This window comes from Palaemon carinicauda, chromosome 14 (assembly GCF_036898095.1).
Source record: "Palaemon carinicauda isolate YSFRI2023 chromosome 14, ASM3689809v2, whole genome shotgun sequence".
In the NCBI taxonomy this organism is placed as follows: Eukaryota; Metazoa; Arthropoda; class Malacostraca; order Decapoda; family Palaemonidae; genus Palaemon; species Palaemon carinicauda.
In genome coordinates this window covers 108,894,509-108,911,388 of record NC_090738.1, presented here as the reverse complement: position 1 = coordinate 108,911,388, position 16,880 = coordinate 108,894,509, and the positions used below count along the sequence as shown (strand labels likewise).

The following is a 16,880-nucleotide window of genomic DNA, read 5'->3' as shown; positions in this document are numbered from 1 at the left end:
GACCCTTAGAAAATCCTCTAACAAAAAATTAGAGGAAGTTGGGCAGACAATTTTGATAATGATGATAAAAGTAAAAACTAAAACTAGTAAATCAGGTAAACTAGCAAACCACAGAGGAAGAGAAAATATGATAGAAAATTTCCTCGGAATGGCACAATTCAATGTTCAGTCAGTTAGAAACAAAATGGAACCTTCAGGGCAATGATAGCTGGTGAGGAACTAGATGTCATAGGCATTAACGAGACCTGGATTCAAGATAAAACAAAAGACTTTATCGGAGAATCCAAAATCCCAGGTTTCAAGTATTTTAAGAGGATCGCCGTACCAAATAAAGGTGGAGGGGTAATGCTTTTTGACAAAAATCACTTAAACCCCATAGAAATTAAATTAGAAACAAAATATGAAGTGACAGGTGCAAACATCAACATCATAGGAAAAAAACATGTCTATGCTAGTAAATATACAGACCACCACTTCAAGTGGAATAACAGGACAAATAGCTGTATAACCAACTAGGGCAAGAGTTACTAATAAGCTAGCTGTCCTAGGAGACTTCAATGCAGCAGTAAATTGAGACAATATGAATTCTACATCTAACACAGAGGGACATAGACTATTAAAATTTGTCAACAATGAATTCCTTCATCAGTGGGCCGATAAACCAACCTGGGGAAAAAAATATACTAGATATTGTGCTAACAGTAGAAGAAAATTTAGTATCCAGTGTTCAGTAGGCGAAAATATTGCCAAAGGTGACCGGCTGAATAGTTAGGTTTCCGGTAAATATTCCTCATCTAAAAGAAAGGAAAATTATAAAAAAAACTAGACTACCAACGGAGTAACTGGATAAAACTGAAGGAATACACCAAGAATTTAGAATACAACAAAACAGGGAACATCAATATACAATGGGACTCCTTCGAAGAAATATATAAAGAAAAATGGTTTAAATGGATACCGCATAGAAAAATTTTACTATATGGAACTCCACAACCTAAGTGGTTCAACAGAGAAAAAGCCAATGCAATAATAAGTAGAGACAGAAAATGTAAATCAGTGGGTCCACAACCTTCTATTCCTGAAATTTCCGAGTACAAGAAGTTAAGCCGAAAAGTAGATAAACTAGTTAGAAATACCAAGATCAGTATAAAGAAAACCCAAAAGATTTTTTTTTTTTTTTTTGCATATGTGAACAGTAGAAAGACAATAAAAAACAGCATTAGCCCATTAAGAGACCCACGGGGTAATCTTATAACAAATGATTTGGAAAAAGCTGAACTGATGAATGCATATTTCATAAATGTATACACTAGAGAAGATTCAATGACCCTCCTCGACCCAGCTATCAAATACGAAGGGTCACAATCATTAAATCGAAACACTTTTACAATGGATGATGTTAAAATGAAAATGAAAAGACTCAGTAAGTCTAAGGCACCCGGTACAGATAATATTCATCCAAGAGAGATTACAGAACTAGAAGAGATAAATCCACACTTTTATAAATGTTCAAAGACAGCCAACGGAAAAAAGGCATCACAAGGATGGAAACTAGGCAATGTTCCTGGATTCTACAAGAAGGGGACAAAAGAAGAACCGGGGCAACTACAGACCCGTGTGTCTAACTTCAGTGCCTAGCAAAATTTTTGAATCAATTATAGTAGATTCAATAGTAAAACATATAGATAAAAACAATCATTTCATAGACAGCCAACATGGTTTTAGACGAAAGGGATCATATATGACAAATCTTGTGGAATTTTTCCACATGTTTACCATTTATGACAAAAGCAGGGCAATAGACATCATATAACTAGACTTTCAAAATCTTTTGACAAAGTTCCTTATAAAAAAATAAATGGTCCAATTTAGAGCTGAATGCATTAAAGATTGACTAACAAACAGAAAACAGAGTTGTAATCAATGAAGAAGCTTCAGAGTGGATACCTGTTACAAGCGGAGTACCTCAAGGATCCTGCCTTGGGACCATTGCTATTTCTGATCTACATTAACAACATAGGTTTAGGATTAACTAGTAGAATAGCCAAATTTGCCGACGCTACTAAATTGGGCATAAATGCTGCGAACTCAGAAAACGTAGAAACCTTAAGAGGGGATCTAATGAAACTAGGAGAATGGTCCAGAAAATGGCAAATGCCTTTCAAATGACGGAAATGTAAAGTTATGCATATATGTTATACAGTAGGTAGACCCATAATCACATTACTCACTTCTTGGTAATGAAATAGAAAGTGTGGACCAGGAGGGAAGATCTCGGTATTATTATCAGGAAGGATTTGAAGTTTACCAAACAGAGCAGGAAGCTGAAAAGAAAGCGCAAAAAACTAATAGGCTACATACGAGACAATTCAAATACAGAAACAGACACTGTACTACAGCTGTACACATCACTAGTAAGACCCCATCTAGAATACGGAGTCCACATCTGGGCTCCAAGTATTCAGAAGGATATAGATAGACTGGAAGCAGCACAAGCTAGGGTCACCCAAACTAGATCCAACACTAAGGCAATTTGGATATACACGGAGAATGGAACGTGTAAACTTATTTGAACTCGACAACCAAGGAGACAGTTTAATAGAGGCATTCAAAATTGTTAAAGAAATAACAAAATATAGATTACAAACAATCTATTCACGCTTAGCTCAAATCAGTCCAGAGGTAACGGATACAAACTGGTACTGAAAAGGTACAACACCACTCAATGTGGCAATTTCTTTACATACAAAATAGCAAATACTTGGAATAGACTTCCAGCGGATGTAGTAAACAGTAACACGGTAAACGAGTTTAAGAATAAGTAAGACAAAATCAAAAGAACTCTCTAAATGCTTTAACTAAATTACTTTACTAAAGAGCGAAGGGAGTCTGTGCAGATGGACTAACAAGTTTTTGAGATATCCAAAATCCTTTTAACCCCTTGTTTTAAAACATTAAATTGGTGGGCATAATAAACCACCTCTCTCTCTCTCTCTCTCTCTCTCTCTCTCCTCTCTCTCTCGCTGCGCTTTAATTCAAGTCATATCTTTTTCACTGAATGCAACCCATTAAAGCCTTAGGCCTTGACCCGATTTCTTATTTACTCATGATAATACCAAACACTTGGGGGCTCTTTGCCGACTAACATGCTATCTAGAACTCGAGTAGACTGTTTCGTTTAAAAATTCTACTTGAATAATATTTCTTGAAAAGGGTTTGTTAACGCGTGCTTTTGAGTAATGGAATATATCGCTAATTAATGGGTGTTTGCGCTGTTAGTGCAACTTTTCAGGGGAATATAGGTTTTTTTAACATTTATCTGGTTTTCGGTTTCTTTTTAAGGTTTTCCCTTGTTTTATTAATTCGAGAAAATGAGAGGTAGAGATAGAGGATAAATACAAATAAGAAATAATCTTCAGCATATCTAAGTTCTCACTCTCTCTCTCATCTCTCTCTCTCTCTCTCTCCTTCTCTCTCTCTCTCTCTCTCTCTCTCTCTCTCTCTCTCTCTCTCTCTCTCTCTCTCCCTGTGCTATTTCAATGTTGAAAACCGTAATTGAGATTGATCGAGAAAAATAAAGACACTGTAGTGAAAGTAATGATATATGCAAATGATATTCGGTCCTGATAATAATAACTTTACCCCAACATTGATGTCACCTTTTAAACTAACAAACATTTTCCAGCTAATTAACATTATGCCTAAAATGAACGGCAAACTATTTTTCTTCTAATACCTAGCTGTTTCTGGATATAGGCCTACTAGTTGCAGGTTCATAGTTCTAAGACTCGTCTCAGAAATAGGCAAATATGCACAAAGTGAACTGTTGAAAATGCTACTTGATTTATGAATGAAATTAGTAACTAGATTTTACCTGTAAGCAAAAAATCCAGAAACTTTGCTTATCCAACATACCAAATATTCTATTTAAAATTATTATTTATATTTAAAGTTACACTAAAATTTAAATTGAAGTTATGAATGTTACAAATTTTAAATAGTAGATATCATAGATCCATATCAATAAGAAATGATAACATAATATTTCACAACAGTGAGACAAATTTGTTACGTAAGTTTCCCCAATAACATGAATACTTTGAAAACAGGCATATAGGTAAAAAAAAAAAAAAAAAAAAAAAAAAAATCTATTTATCTATTTACCAAGGCCCTTCCATCAATTTTGGGGGGTAGCCAATATAAAAAAAGGAATATAAGGGGACTCATCCTCTCTTCGCTCCTCCCATCCTGAGGAGGGAATCAGCCGGGTTTGGTTGGTACTGCTAGGGTAAGGAAACCCAAAGTACGCATTCCATACTAAAGCAGACTATTACGGAAATGGCAAAGCTCCCAAGGCATTAGATATTAGGAATCCTATTCCCATTCTCATATGCTAATGAGAAATTCCATCAGCACTTATCTATTCATGGTATCGACAATTCTAATTACGAGGGTTTTTCAAAATATTGGATCACGAGTTTTTTTTTCTCACAAAAGAATTTAAAATTACCTGTCCAGAAAAATCATGGTGTTCTATGATTTAATTTCAAGAAGTATTTATATTTATTTTTATATTCTACTTAGCCGACTAAAAACATGGCTATGTATCGTTTTTAAGAATATACGTTTATACAAATGAATATACTATGATAATATATCATTTTAAAGATTAAAAGGTTGAAAATAAAGATTATACATATTAAATATATGCATATATAACAACAAAAGCAACCACAACATATCCAGCCGTTTCTAGTCCAGCACAAGACAAAGGCCTCAGACATGTCTTTATTCATGTCAAGGGTTTCGCCAGTTTTCATAATCACGCTGGCTAGTGCTGATTGGTGATGGTGGGAGACTTTCGTCAGAACGATCACATCAAACAGACCTGGTATTGGTATCCCTGACTAGTACAGCTTTGTTTATCATGGCGTTACCCAAACCCTTTCACCATGTTAAGGTATCCCCATCCATATAACTATATCAAGATTTCCTTACGTTTATGTGTCTGTCTTTTATAGGTTTAATATGACCGTTTCATCCAATATATTAAAGGTGATCCGTTGGAATAACCTGTGCCCGTTTTACTAGAGTTTTTTCGTAAGTGTGTTTTTTATCATAAGAAATATTAACTATTAGAATTTAGTAAATATGGAAAAGATAACTGCTTATTTGTTTTTAACAAGAGAGAGAGAGAGAGAGAGAGAGAGAGAGAGAGAGAGAGAGAGAGAGAGAGAGAGACCCGATGCATGATAGTATTAAGTGTCACGGAGGTGAAAGCTTTATTTAGCCACATATTTTTGCAGAACACTGACTGATAACATTTGTCATTTTTAATAGATTTTCTTTCTGTGATATTTTTTTTACAAAAGTACATTGCATAGACAAATGTAAATAAGATTTGGTTGGAAAATAAACTCCTGCGACCATCAATAGTCAATCAACAATTGCAATTGATTAATTGTTAAGGTCGTCAAGTTAGTGAATAATTGGGAACTTTCCTCACTCGTCCGTTTTGGGGATTGTATAATAACTAGTGCTTTAGTTTTGATTTGAGAGAGAGAGAGAGAGAGAGAGAGAGAGAGAGAGAGAGAGAGAGAGAGAGAGAGAGAGAGAGAGAGAGAGAGAGAGCTATCATATGCTAAAATAATTACTGCCTGAATTTTTACCGAGGGAATTTTTCATCATTAATACAAAAAAAAAAAAAAAAAAAAAAACTTTTATGGTTTTTACATTGTTGATAATTTTTTCAAAATTACAAGAGACAAAAAATATCGTTTAACTTTTATATCCGTCATTTTTACTCATGATAGATAATATAGAATTCTCAAATAAAAATCAAGGGAAAATATTCCTGCAAAAATATGTAATGTGATATGCATTGACCATGATATGCCTTAAATTTTTCTTCTGGAATCTTTGTTTATAACAGTATTGTTTGACCTAAATACGGAAAATATTGTCTTTTTTTCATATATTCGTGATACATGCACATAGAGACAACAAAACTCTCTGTGAATAAAATATATTTTTCATAAAAAAATACCTCATTTATTATTATGTAATTACCTTAGCCGAATTCATTGCGAAGGTTATGTTTAGATAGTTGCATATTTGTTTGTATGTCTGTCTATGTTTTTGTGAGTCTCACAACTCAAATAAAATTTCTCCGAATCTCATGAAATTTGGTGGGATGATTGGCCATAATTCAAGGACAATTCAATTATATTTTGGGAAGGATTGCATCAAAGGTCAAGGTCAATGTCATAAAAAGGTAAAGCAGGCCTTCTTGCTATATTGTGGTAAATTTGTATCTGATGTGCATGAAACTAGTGCCAATATGTCCATAATTGAATTGCCGAAGTTAGGATAAACAACACGGTGTCAGCGAAGGCATGCGCTCTACCGAGTGCTCGTCCTAGTTTAGTAATAAGACAGATTATTATTATTATTATTATTATTATTATTATTATTATTATTATTATTATTATTACTACATGCTAAGCTACATTACTAGTTGGAGAAGCAAGATGCCGTAAACAAAGTGTTTTGTATTGCCTGTGTAGAAAATTATTTTACCCCCTTTAGAAGCATATCGTTGTTTCTTCTTTAAGTAATTATATACTGTAGATAATATACAGTTTATCATATATTTTCAATATGTAACGGGGCGTTAATACAAAATTATACACACATAATATAAAACAGCGAATATATTTCTTTTCTCTTAAAATAAAATATTATTTCGAGTCATAAAAAGTTATTTCGTTTCAGTTATTTATTTATCAAATTCGATGAATGCTTAAGGAAGCTTTATATTTTTTTTCCCGTAATGACCTATCGTATTCTCGCATCTATTATGCATTTGAGTCTTGCATACCTGATCTCCATTATGATGGATTTGGTTCCTTTGTGTTTGTGTGCAAATATCATTCACAAGCAAAAATATTTGTGCAAATATATTGCCATAAAAGGCTAAGAGATTACATATACTCACATAAACACACACAGACACGCACATATGCATTTACTGTTATATATCCATCTATTTATCTATCTATCTATCTATCTATCTATCTATCTATCTATATATATATATATATATATATATATATATATATATATATATATATATATATATATATATGAGTATAGTCACAAACACATATTACTTGCATACTTTCCAATTCACTCCAACATGGGAAGAATACCCAAAGGGACATCCCTTAAGATAATTGTTTCTCCTCGGACAAAGTTCGAAATTAAGTCTAAGGATTAAAACAAAACTAGACAGTACAACTATGCAACCAAATGATCAAGAGAGATATAAGTTGGTGATATTACCATGCGATACAATATCAGGAATTTGATATTGGGGTAAAGATATGTTTATTTTGTATACCTGAATTTGAAAAGAATATCTATAGCAGAGTTGATATCAACTTATATATACTGTATCTCTCGAGAGAGCCCTGTTTATTAAGTCTACCGTCTAGTTTTGTTTGCGTTCTGAGCCATAGGTTTTCATTCTCCTGGGGTGAATGCATTTATCAAAGATGAATTTCCTTTTAAGTCTTTTGAAAAGGCCATGGAAATTCCATATTAAATGCAATACATGACTGAATACTAAAAGCATAAAAACACGCTTATTACTACCAAAATTATCATAAATGACTGTCTGTTACAGACTTCCCTATCAGTTATCTTGTTGAAAATGAAATGATCTTAACTCAAAAGTGAGAATAACTGAATTCGAAATGGACATAACAGGAGAGTTAAAATCAAAGAGTTAAAATCAACTTTCATCTATCTGGATAGCTTGCTTGGTTAAATCTACAGACTAGTTTTGCTTCCATTTAGAGGCATAGGCTCAAATCCTGCCCCTAGTTGACACAATCATCATGAATAAATTTCCCTAATGGTATCTATCTAAATATCCATCTATCTATCTATTTCATTAGCCTACGTAGCTATGTACATGCATACACACACACACACACACACACACATATATATATATATATATATATATATATATATATATATATATATATATATATATATATATATATATATATATATATATATATATATATATATTATATATATATATATATATATATATATATATATATATATATATATGTATATATATATATATATATATATATATATATATATATATATATATGTATGTGTATGTATGTATGTACGTATATGCATATACACTATATCCCTGCTACCATAATAACAGGGAGGACTGCTATGATAAAAGGTGGTATATTGGAAAGCCTTGTACATGGAATTTGATATATAGTTATTTCTATAAATACAAGTCAAATAGACACAACAGGAAGAGGTTATCACTTCAGGTATTTCTATGCCTGATTTTCCCCCTTATTATTATTATTATTATTATTAGCTAAGCTACAACCATATTTGGAAAAGCAGGATGCTAAAAAAGAACGGTAATAGAAGAAGGAGAAGGATGCTATAAGTCTAAGGCCTCCAACAGGGTAAAATAGCCCAGTTTGGAGAGGAAATAAAGAATTAAATAAACTACAAGAGAAGTAATGAACAATTAAAATAAATATTTTAATAACAGTAACAACATCAAAATAGATCTTTCATACATAAACTACAAAGATATATTTTTTGCAATAACAAAGTTAGCGACGGATTCGTTAACAGACAGAAATAAAAATTTCGTCCTCAACTCTAAAAGTAACAAACAATTTCTGCTATGGGAATCTTATCATAATCGTCTTCCATTGTACGAAGATTAACAAACTCTTTCAACTTTACATGAGACCTTAAGATGACAGTTCCACTGATGGATGGACAGATGGATAAACAGGTAAAGAATCTCCCCTTTTACTAAGGTAGATTGAAATACTTCTAAGTGTGTGTATGTGTGTGTGTGTGTGGGGGGGGGGGGGGGGGGGGGAGGGGGGTTTTCTGTCGTAGTGCAAATTAAACAGCAATCCCTTTTGTAACCCTTCGGCGTTTATATAGATTCCTGTGTACCCTTAAACTTGAGGATGAAAAAGAGAAATAATGAAATTTATATTGTGGTGTAATTCTATTATTTAATCTCATTGCAGATTACATCATATATTGCACTGCACTGGCTATTTTCTCAGATCCAATGTACCCCCTGAAGCGTACAAGTGTACCACTACAGTAAAGGTACACATACCCCAGCTTTGAAACCCTGTCCTAAACCATAGAAGGATTTACTGCCGGACAAATAAAAAAAAAAAAAGAGTAAATAAACGATTGCTAAAATCGATGGAATAACTATAATCATCCAAATTGACAGAGGATAGTTAGTAAGCACAAACATCAATACAATTGAACTTACCAAAAAAAAAAAAAAAAAAAAAAAAAAAAAATTTCAAGGTTTTACAGCAATGTGAATGATATATCTGGAACAAAGTATATTGAAAAAGCTCTAGTGCTTAAAGCGCAGCAACTAAGGCCATTACTGGGAGATGTTTATCAATTTTGATGAAAGAAAATATTCAACTGTATTTTGCCAATATCACGAGCTTGGTAGTCTTTATATATCTAAACAATAGATTCCTATTACAATAGTGATGAAACAAACGATCTGGAGCATAAATAGAAGGTTGTTAACATCACTCAAAATACCGGAAGTCTTGTTAAACGTTATAAATTTAGCTGGTAGAACTGGACCCATGTTCCCTTATTCATAAGGGAAAGAGCTTGAAGCTGAATATAGCACTGCTTATTGTTAGATATAAGAAATCATTCAGTACATTATCAATCAAGCACAGAGAGTCAAAGAGGGAACACGTTTACAAGATCAGTTAATCATTAATGTCCTAACTTGCTAGTGTACAGCCTCATTCTAACTGGCTGAACAACATATATTACTTATTTGTTACTTATATCTGTATTCAAGTTAAAAGTACATACACCATTGAAATAAAGAGATTATGAACTTTGAAACTTTGTTGTCTGCAATATGATCTTTAACGGTGTTTGGGCATTTATTTGAAATTCGTTATATGAAAAAAATATAGCTTACGGTTTTAAAAAATGTATTTCTGTCACCTAGGCAACGTTAACTTGGGATACAGAAAGAAACTTATTTTATACACAATATTAATCTGGACAAAAAAAAAAAATTCGGTGGTTCATACTTCCAGCGTTTAACGAACATTCCTATTGTCATTAGTTATCAATGCACTTTTCGTACTCTACAGCCTTCTAATATATTTCACGTAGAAGTTCCTTTTAGTAGATCACTACAGTACTGTTTCGACAAAACGTTGTCTTTATCAAGTGATTACTGAATACCTAAGTTTACAATTAATTTTATACAAAGCCTCTATCACTTGAGTAAAACTTCAAGTTGTGAACATAATCTACCGAATTTCACCTTTTTAAAGGTTTAAAGGTCCCTCATGAATGCCAGAGGCAAGGAACAATGACATTATCCTATCAAGCTGGACAATCCCCCAGAAACTGACCATATATACAGTACATATGATCAGAGCACAAGTCCCCTCTCCACCCAAGCTAGGACCCTCGAAGCCCCGGCATTAGCTGCTGAAGACTCAGTAGATAGACCTATAGGCTCCCCCAAACCTCCCAACCTTAGATCATAAGGATGGTGAGATTGCAGCGACCAAAGGAACTAACGAGTTTAAGCGGTACTCCAACCCCAGTCTGGCGTTCACTAGTCAAGAATGTTACCACATCGGCCACCACAACCTTTTGGCCACATCATCAAAGAAAAATAAGGTACACACTGTTAGTACAAGCGGGCGTACAATTTGTCTCCTAACGCAATTGTCTACCATGAACTAATTTTGATTAAATTCCTTGCAATTTTGCAGGAGTTCTGACAAAATGGTCAGCCAAGATGATGACCTACCACCAGGCAAATCTATGTCTACTGTATAGGCCTAAGAGACAGGCAGACGAGATAAACTGTCCAATATTCGTTCAAACAAATTTAAGCTTATAAGCCTGAGGTAATGACAGAAAAAGAATATCTTTTTCATGTAATTCTATGCATATACCCCTGAGAGAGAGAGAGAGAGAGAGAGAGAGAGAGAGAGAGAGAGAGAGAGAGAGAGAGAGAGAGAGAGAGAGAGAATTACCCTTCTATGATTTAATTGTAATAAAATGAATTAAACTTAGCATTAAAAGAGTAGAGGCCATTAATCATTCTTACAGATTCTTATTAGCTATAAAAAAGATTAATTCATAAACCTTTGTAGAAAATTCCTGTATTCGATTATTTTTTCTTTATTTAAAAAAACACTTGTTTGAGAACTCAATACGAAAACTCTACTAGAGATAAAAATTTTATACATGATACAATCTAATATTCAACTCATTTGCTTCTATCGCCAGTAAAACATAGGGTTTCAAAACAAAGGCATTTCAAAACAATTATCCTCAAAGGACATTAAGCTAATAATAAACCGGCTCCCTTTTGAATTCCATTATCAATGATATTGTTTTTATTAGCAGCACAATGTGATAATTTTTCATTGATTTGATAAACAGGAAAGCGCCAGATAATGTCAGTTAACTGTCAGCGACCGATAGGAGGAGAAAAGTTTTTAGACATTTTCTAATTAAACGTTTGAATAATGACACGAGGTATGATGTATCGTAGACCGGGCTTTGAACTCCTGAAGTTAATTAAAGAAGAAGAGTATCCATGATCTTCGGGGAGAACTGCTCACAATAATTTTGTCGAAGAATATACCTGCTTGCCTCTCTCTAAAACTGTCATATGATATTTTGTTTTATTCCTGAGTTTTAAAAGAATCTTGAAATTGGTTTTCTATGATTTACCTTCGCCAACGAAGTTGGGGGGAGGTTATGTTTTCTCCCCTATTTGTGTTTGTCTGTTTGTTTGTTGGTGAACAACTTCCTGGCCACAATTTTACTCATAGAGTAGTGAAACTCTCAGGGATTGATTGTTATGGTGAGATGTGGAAGTGATCCAATTTTTAAAGTTCTAGGTCAAAGGTCAAGATCAAGGTCCAGTAAAAGTTCGATCGAATAACCCCTAAGCTTAACCCCAAGTTCGCACATGGTTATCACACAAACTACAAATACGCCTAAGGTCTAAATTAATTCTGGGAAAGGCAAGCTGGTTTCAAGAAATAAGCTGCCGTGTTGGAGGTCTGCACTCTCAGAGTGTTTTGCTAGTTTTATTAATGTTCTAAATCCATATATTTTACCAATACTTTTAAAACTATCACATATTTAGTTATTCTACGTACTTTTAAAGGAATCCTGATTATGGTTTATATGTTTTTAATGTTTTAACTTTATATATTTTTATTAATACTCTTAACGCGATTGTTATGGCTAGCTGAGTGTTTTATTTTAACTATATTATTATTATTATTATTATTATTATTATTATTATTATTATTATTATTATTATTATTATTTTTATTATTATTATTATTATTATTATTAATATTATTGTTATTATTATTATTATTATTATTATTATCATCTCTCTCTCTCTCTCTCTCTCTCTCTCTCTCTCTCTCTCTCTCTCTCTCTCTCTCTCTCTCTCTCTCTCGTGTTTTTACGCATAGCATTTTAAATTCAGTGTATTGATATGCCTCAAAACATAATTTTATACATTTTTGTATTATTGTTCGAGGTGATTTCATAGTTTTGCTTTGACTATAAGTAAATTATCTGTTATCCTTTTTATGTATTTTGAAGGGTGATGAGATAGTGGTAAAGGTCTCCATCCTTACCCTAAGCAGTCTATCTTATATAGAATAACACAATCCTCTGATGTAAATGCTATTTGATGATATTTCTTAGAACCTACAAATTTGAACTTTTTTTGTAATCTAGCTATGAATTTATGGAATTAGCGGTCATAATAATAATAATAATAATAATAATAATAATAATAATAATAATAATAATAATAATAATAATAATAATAATAATAATAATAATGATAATAATAATAATAATAATAATAATAATAATAATAATCAGAAAACAAGAAGAATGTAATTTTACAATTAAGCTTAAAGACAAGTGTAACATTTACCTTTCCTTTTACTTAAGAGAGGAAAATCAGTTAACGTTTATAAAACAGGGAAAGCATATTTAAAGTTAATAAACTCTTTTGAATATCTGAAAATATTAGGTTATCATTCAATGATTTGCTTTGAGCATAGGTTTTCCCTTTTTTTTTTTTTTCTTTTTTTTTCTTTTGTAATACGTATACTGTATAATGATATTGAATTACTCCGTAAGAGTATGTAACATACAAATTTCCCGTAATAAACTTTTAAATATCCGAAAATATTAGGATGACTATGCAAGGAATTACTTTGAGGCATAGTTTTTTATTACCTTTCTGCTTTGTAAGAGTACGTGATATACAAATTTTGTCCCATTGACTTATAAACATGTTTTAGCAAAAAGAAAATCAACAAAAAAGCAATTACTTTAATAACGTATTAACCAATAAACCAAATAAAGATAAATGTAATAAAATTTGCAAATGCTTCTATCTATTTCCCATCTCGTTTTACCAATACTGTTAAATGAATTGAGGATTTCATTTCAATTTCTTTTCTGACATTGAACTTCGATGCTGCAAATTGAATTTAGATGAAGTGGATTAGTATTTCATTCTTCATAAATAAACTTAATTGGCCAAATCATCTATAATTACCGAGTTGCCTTTGATGAAAAAAAAAATCAATTGAAGCATTACATAACATAATTTGTCTCCACGGGTCAAAGAAATGTATACCGTTAATTAAGAAAATTAATGTTCTCATGAAAAATTTTCTTCCCAAGACGTTTGGAATTATCATCAGTATAATTTCCACATCAGTAAGGATAAACTATTGTTGTTCCCATCTAGCTATGACCCACTACAGTTGACTTTCTGTCCTACGATAGAGTCACTATTCAAACTGATATAAACCCAGTATGGTGTGACAAAGATTATATTCATCACCCAATCCTCGATTGGAATTCAGAGATAAGTTCCTTAGTACTACGAACATAATCTATTTAGCTAGCTATCTAAGCACACACACACACACACACATATATATATATTGAAAGTGTTTGTTTAATCTTATGTGCAATTGTATGTGAAAGAAAAATATCTGTTGGTTTGTCTCTCTCTCTCTGTACTTCTTTGTATATATTTATCTATCTTTCTAGCTGCAAGTCCATGTGTCTTCTTGTTTATGTATGTCTGTCTATACATCAATCTGGAGACAAACAGGCATTGAGCTGTATGCGTATTTGAGTCTGAAAGAAATATATCTGTCTATCGATCAATTGAATTATCTATCCATAACTACCTATCTTGCTATATTTATACGTTTCCTCTTGACCTATAGGAAATGTCCCTGCCTAGCAATCTGCTGGATAGAAGTTCAAAACTCGATAGTTTCTATTAGTGTGTGCAACCACACCAAGCTTGTGAGCTACGGATGGGGAGTTTTGGAGAGCCTATAAGTCTACTTGCTGATTCATCATCAGCCATGGCCTGGCCCTCCCTGGTCACAGCTGGAGGGAGAGGGGCTTGGGCACAGATCATATGTGTATATAGTCAGTCTCTAGGACATTGTTCTGTCCCTTGCTCTGCCACGTACGAGCTATCTTTAAACGTGTAGAAATATAAGTGTGTATCAATTTTTCTGTTTAATGTATTCATTCCTAATCTTATTTGATTGTAAAAGATAAATTACCTCTTTATCCTACAAAGGGACATAAACTTTCCATCGGACAGAACCACTCCTGCTTTTCCTAAAATAAACAGATCGCTGTTGTATCAGAGAAAAAGGATAACAAATGGAAGTATCGCTGATGCTATGTTTCGACACCGAAAACATATAAAATCACTGTCCAAATGCATTTACGTATTTAATAAAAGAGCAAAGTGGAAATGAAATGGCTTTTATCAAAGTGAAAATTCTCATCTCTTTTTCGGGGGAGGCATATTATTCTTTTTAGAAAGGATTTTCCTTTTAGTTCTTTGTTATCCTTTCACGATAAATTTTCCCATTATGTCTCGACTGAAATGCATTTATGATATCTTAATTTCTATTTTGTATTTGAATGGAAGGTAGAACTTAAAAGGCATGTAGGTTATTTTAAATGAAAACAGCGGAATTGTTTAGATTTAAAGTCATATCTTAAAGCCGTGAGACTCTTTTTTTTTGTTTTGAATTATTCGATAATAATACCGATCAATAAACGATATATTTGTTTAAGGGTCTGCCATGCATTCTCATTTAACGATGGAACAAAGTTACCTCGTGTTTAAAACTATCTTTATACATATACGCCCGTACATACGCACGTACAAGCAGACATATATATATATATATATATATATATATATATATATATATATATATATATATATATATATATATATATATATATATATATATATATATATATATAGGCCTATATATATGTATGTATGTATATATATATAAATATATATATATATATATATATATATATATATATATATATATATATATATATATTTCCAGTGAACAGAGGAGTTCTGCAAGGAAATGTGTTGTCACCTACGTTATTTAGCCTGCTCATGGATTTTGTAATAAGTAGAACAGTTAGAGATGATGGAGAAGGATTGGACTGGATTGGTGATAGGAATTTAGCAGACCTAGAGTATGCTGATGATGCTATCTTTGTTAGCAGAACACAACAGGATTTACAATGCTTGCTTACCAGAATGCATGAAATATCACACGAGGTTGGGCCTAAGATGAATAGAAGAAAGACAGAGATGATGAGAACGGAGTATGCAAAGGAAGACGAGATGTCATTGGAAGGAGAAACGATTTAGGAACTATAATCTCCAATACATGGTCTTTAGAATTAGAGTATATCGAAAGAATGAAAAAAAGCAAATCAGCCAATGGCTAGGTTAGGTAAAATTTCGAAATAAAATCGCCTAAAATTTCATATAAAAATCAGACTATATATCAGTTTAATGAGATCGGTGTTATTCTATGGACATGATTCATAGTATGACAATGAAACAATCTCCAATAGATTAAGTAGATTTGAGAACATGGCTCTCAGAGAGTTAAATGGCAGGACAGGATTAGAAATGAAACTATAAGAGAGATTACTCGAGTGCCATATGTGGATGAGATCATGATGAGGGGTAGATGGAGATGGTTTGGGCATGCTCTTCGCACTCCCCAAGAGAGATTAGTTTACCAAACTTTCAAACGTTCAGCTAGTGTCCACAGGGCACTAGAAGAGTTGGAAGACCGAGGCCTAGATGGCTGAGGGCTATGAAGCGGGAAGTAGGAGATGATGAATGGGGAAATATTGAATTAAAAACTCAAGATAGAGACGACTGGCGAAATTTAATTGAGGCCCTTTGTGTCAATAGGCGTAGGAGGAGATAATATATATATATATATATATATATATATATATATATATATATATATATATATATATATATATATACATATATATATATATATATATATATATATATATATATATATATATATATATATATATATATATATATATATATATTCCTTTCTATGTAGGCTACATTTACGTGATAGAGGGGTTTGCCTATCGCCATGATCAGCAAAGCTGTACTAGTCGGGGCCACCTATGCTTGGTTAGTTTGCTGTGAGCGTTCAGACGCGAATCTTCCACCATCACCAACTGACCAAACGCCAAACATAAATTGACATTTGTGAGTCCTTTGTCCTGCTTTTGACCACAAACGGCTGCATTTGTTGTTGTTTTTGTTGAATATATTGTATGTAAGTTTGTTTGTATTATATGTATATACACATTATAGTCTTGCATAT

General features: G+C 32.5%; 1 protein-coding gene across 1 annotated transcript in view; it reads left to right on the top strand.

The window, feature by feature from the left end:
* Nucleotides 1-201: 201 nt before the first annotated feature.
* Nucleotides 202-16,880, top strand: part of LOC137652919 (DNA ligase 1-like) — a 35,067-nt gene continuing 18,388 nt past the window's right edge. Inside the window, exon 1 of the mRNA XM_068386315.1 lies at nt 202-342. Coding sequence (XP_068242416.1) covers nt 202-342 — 141 coding nt within the window. The remainder of the gene's footprint in view (nt 343-16,880) is intronic.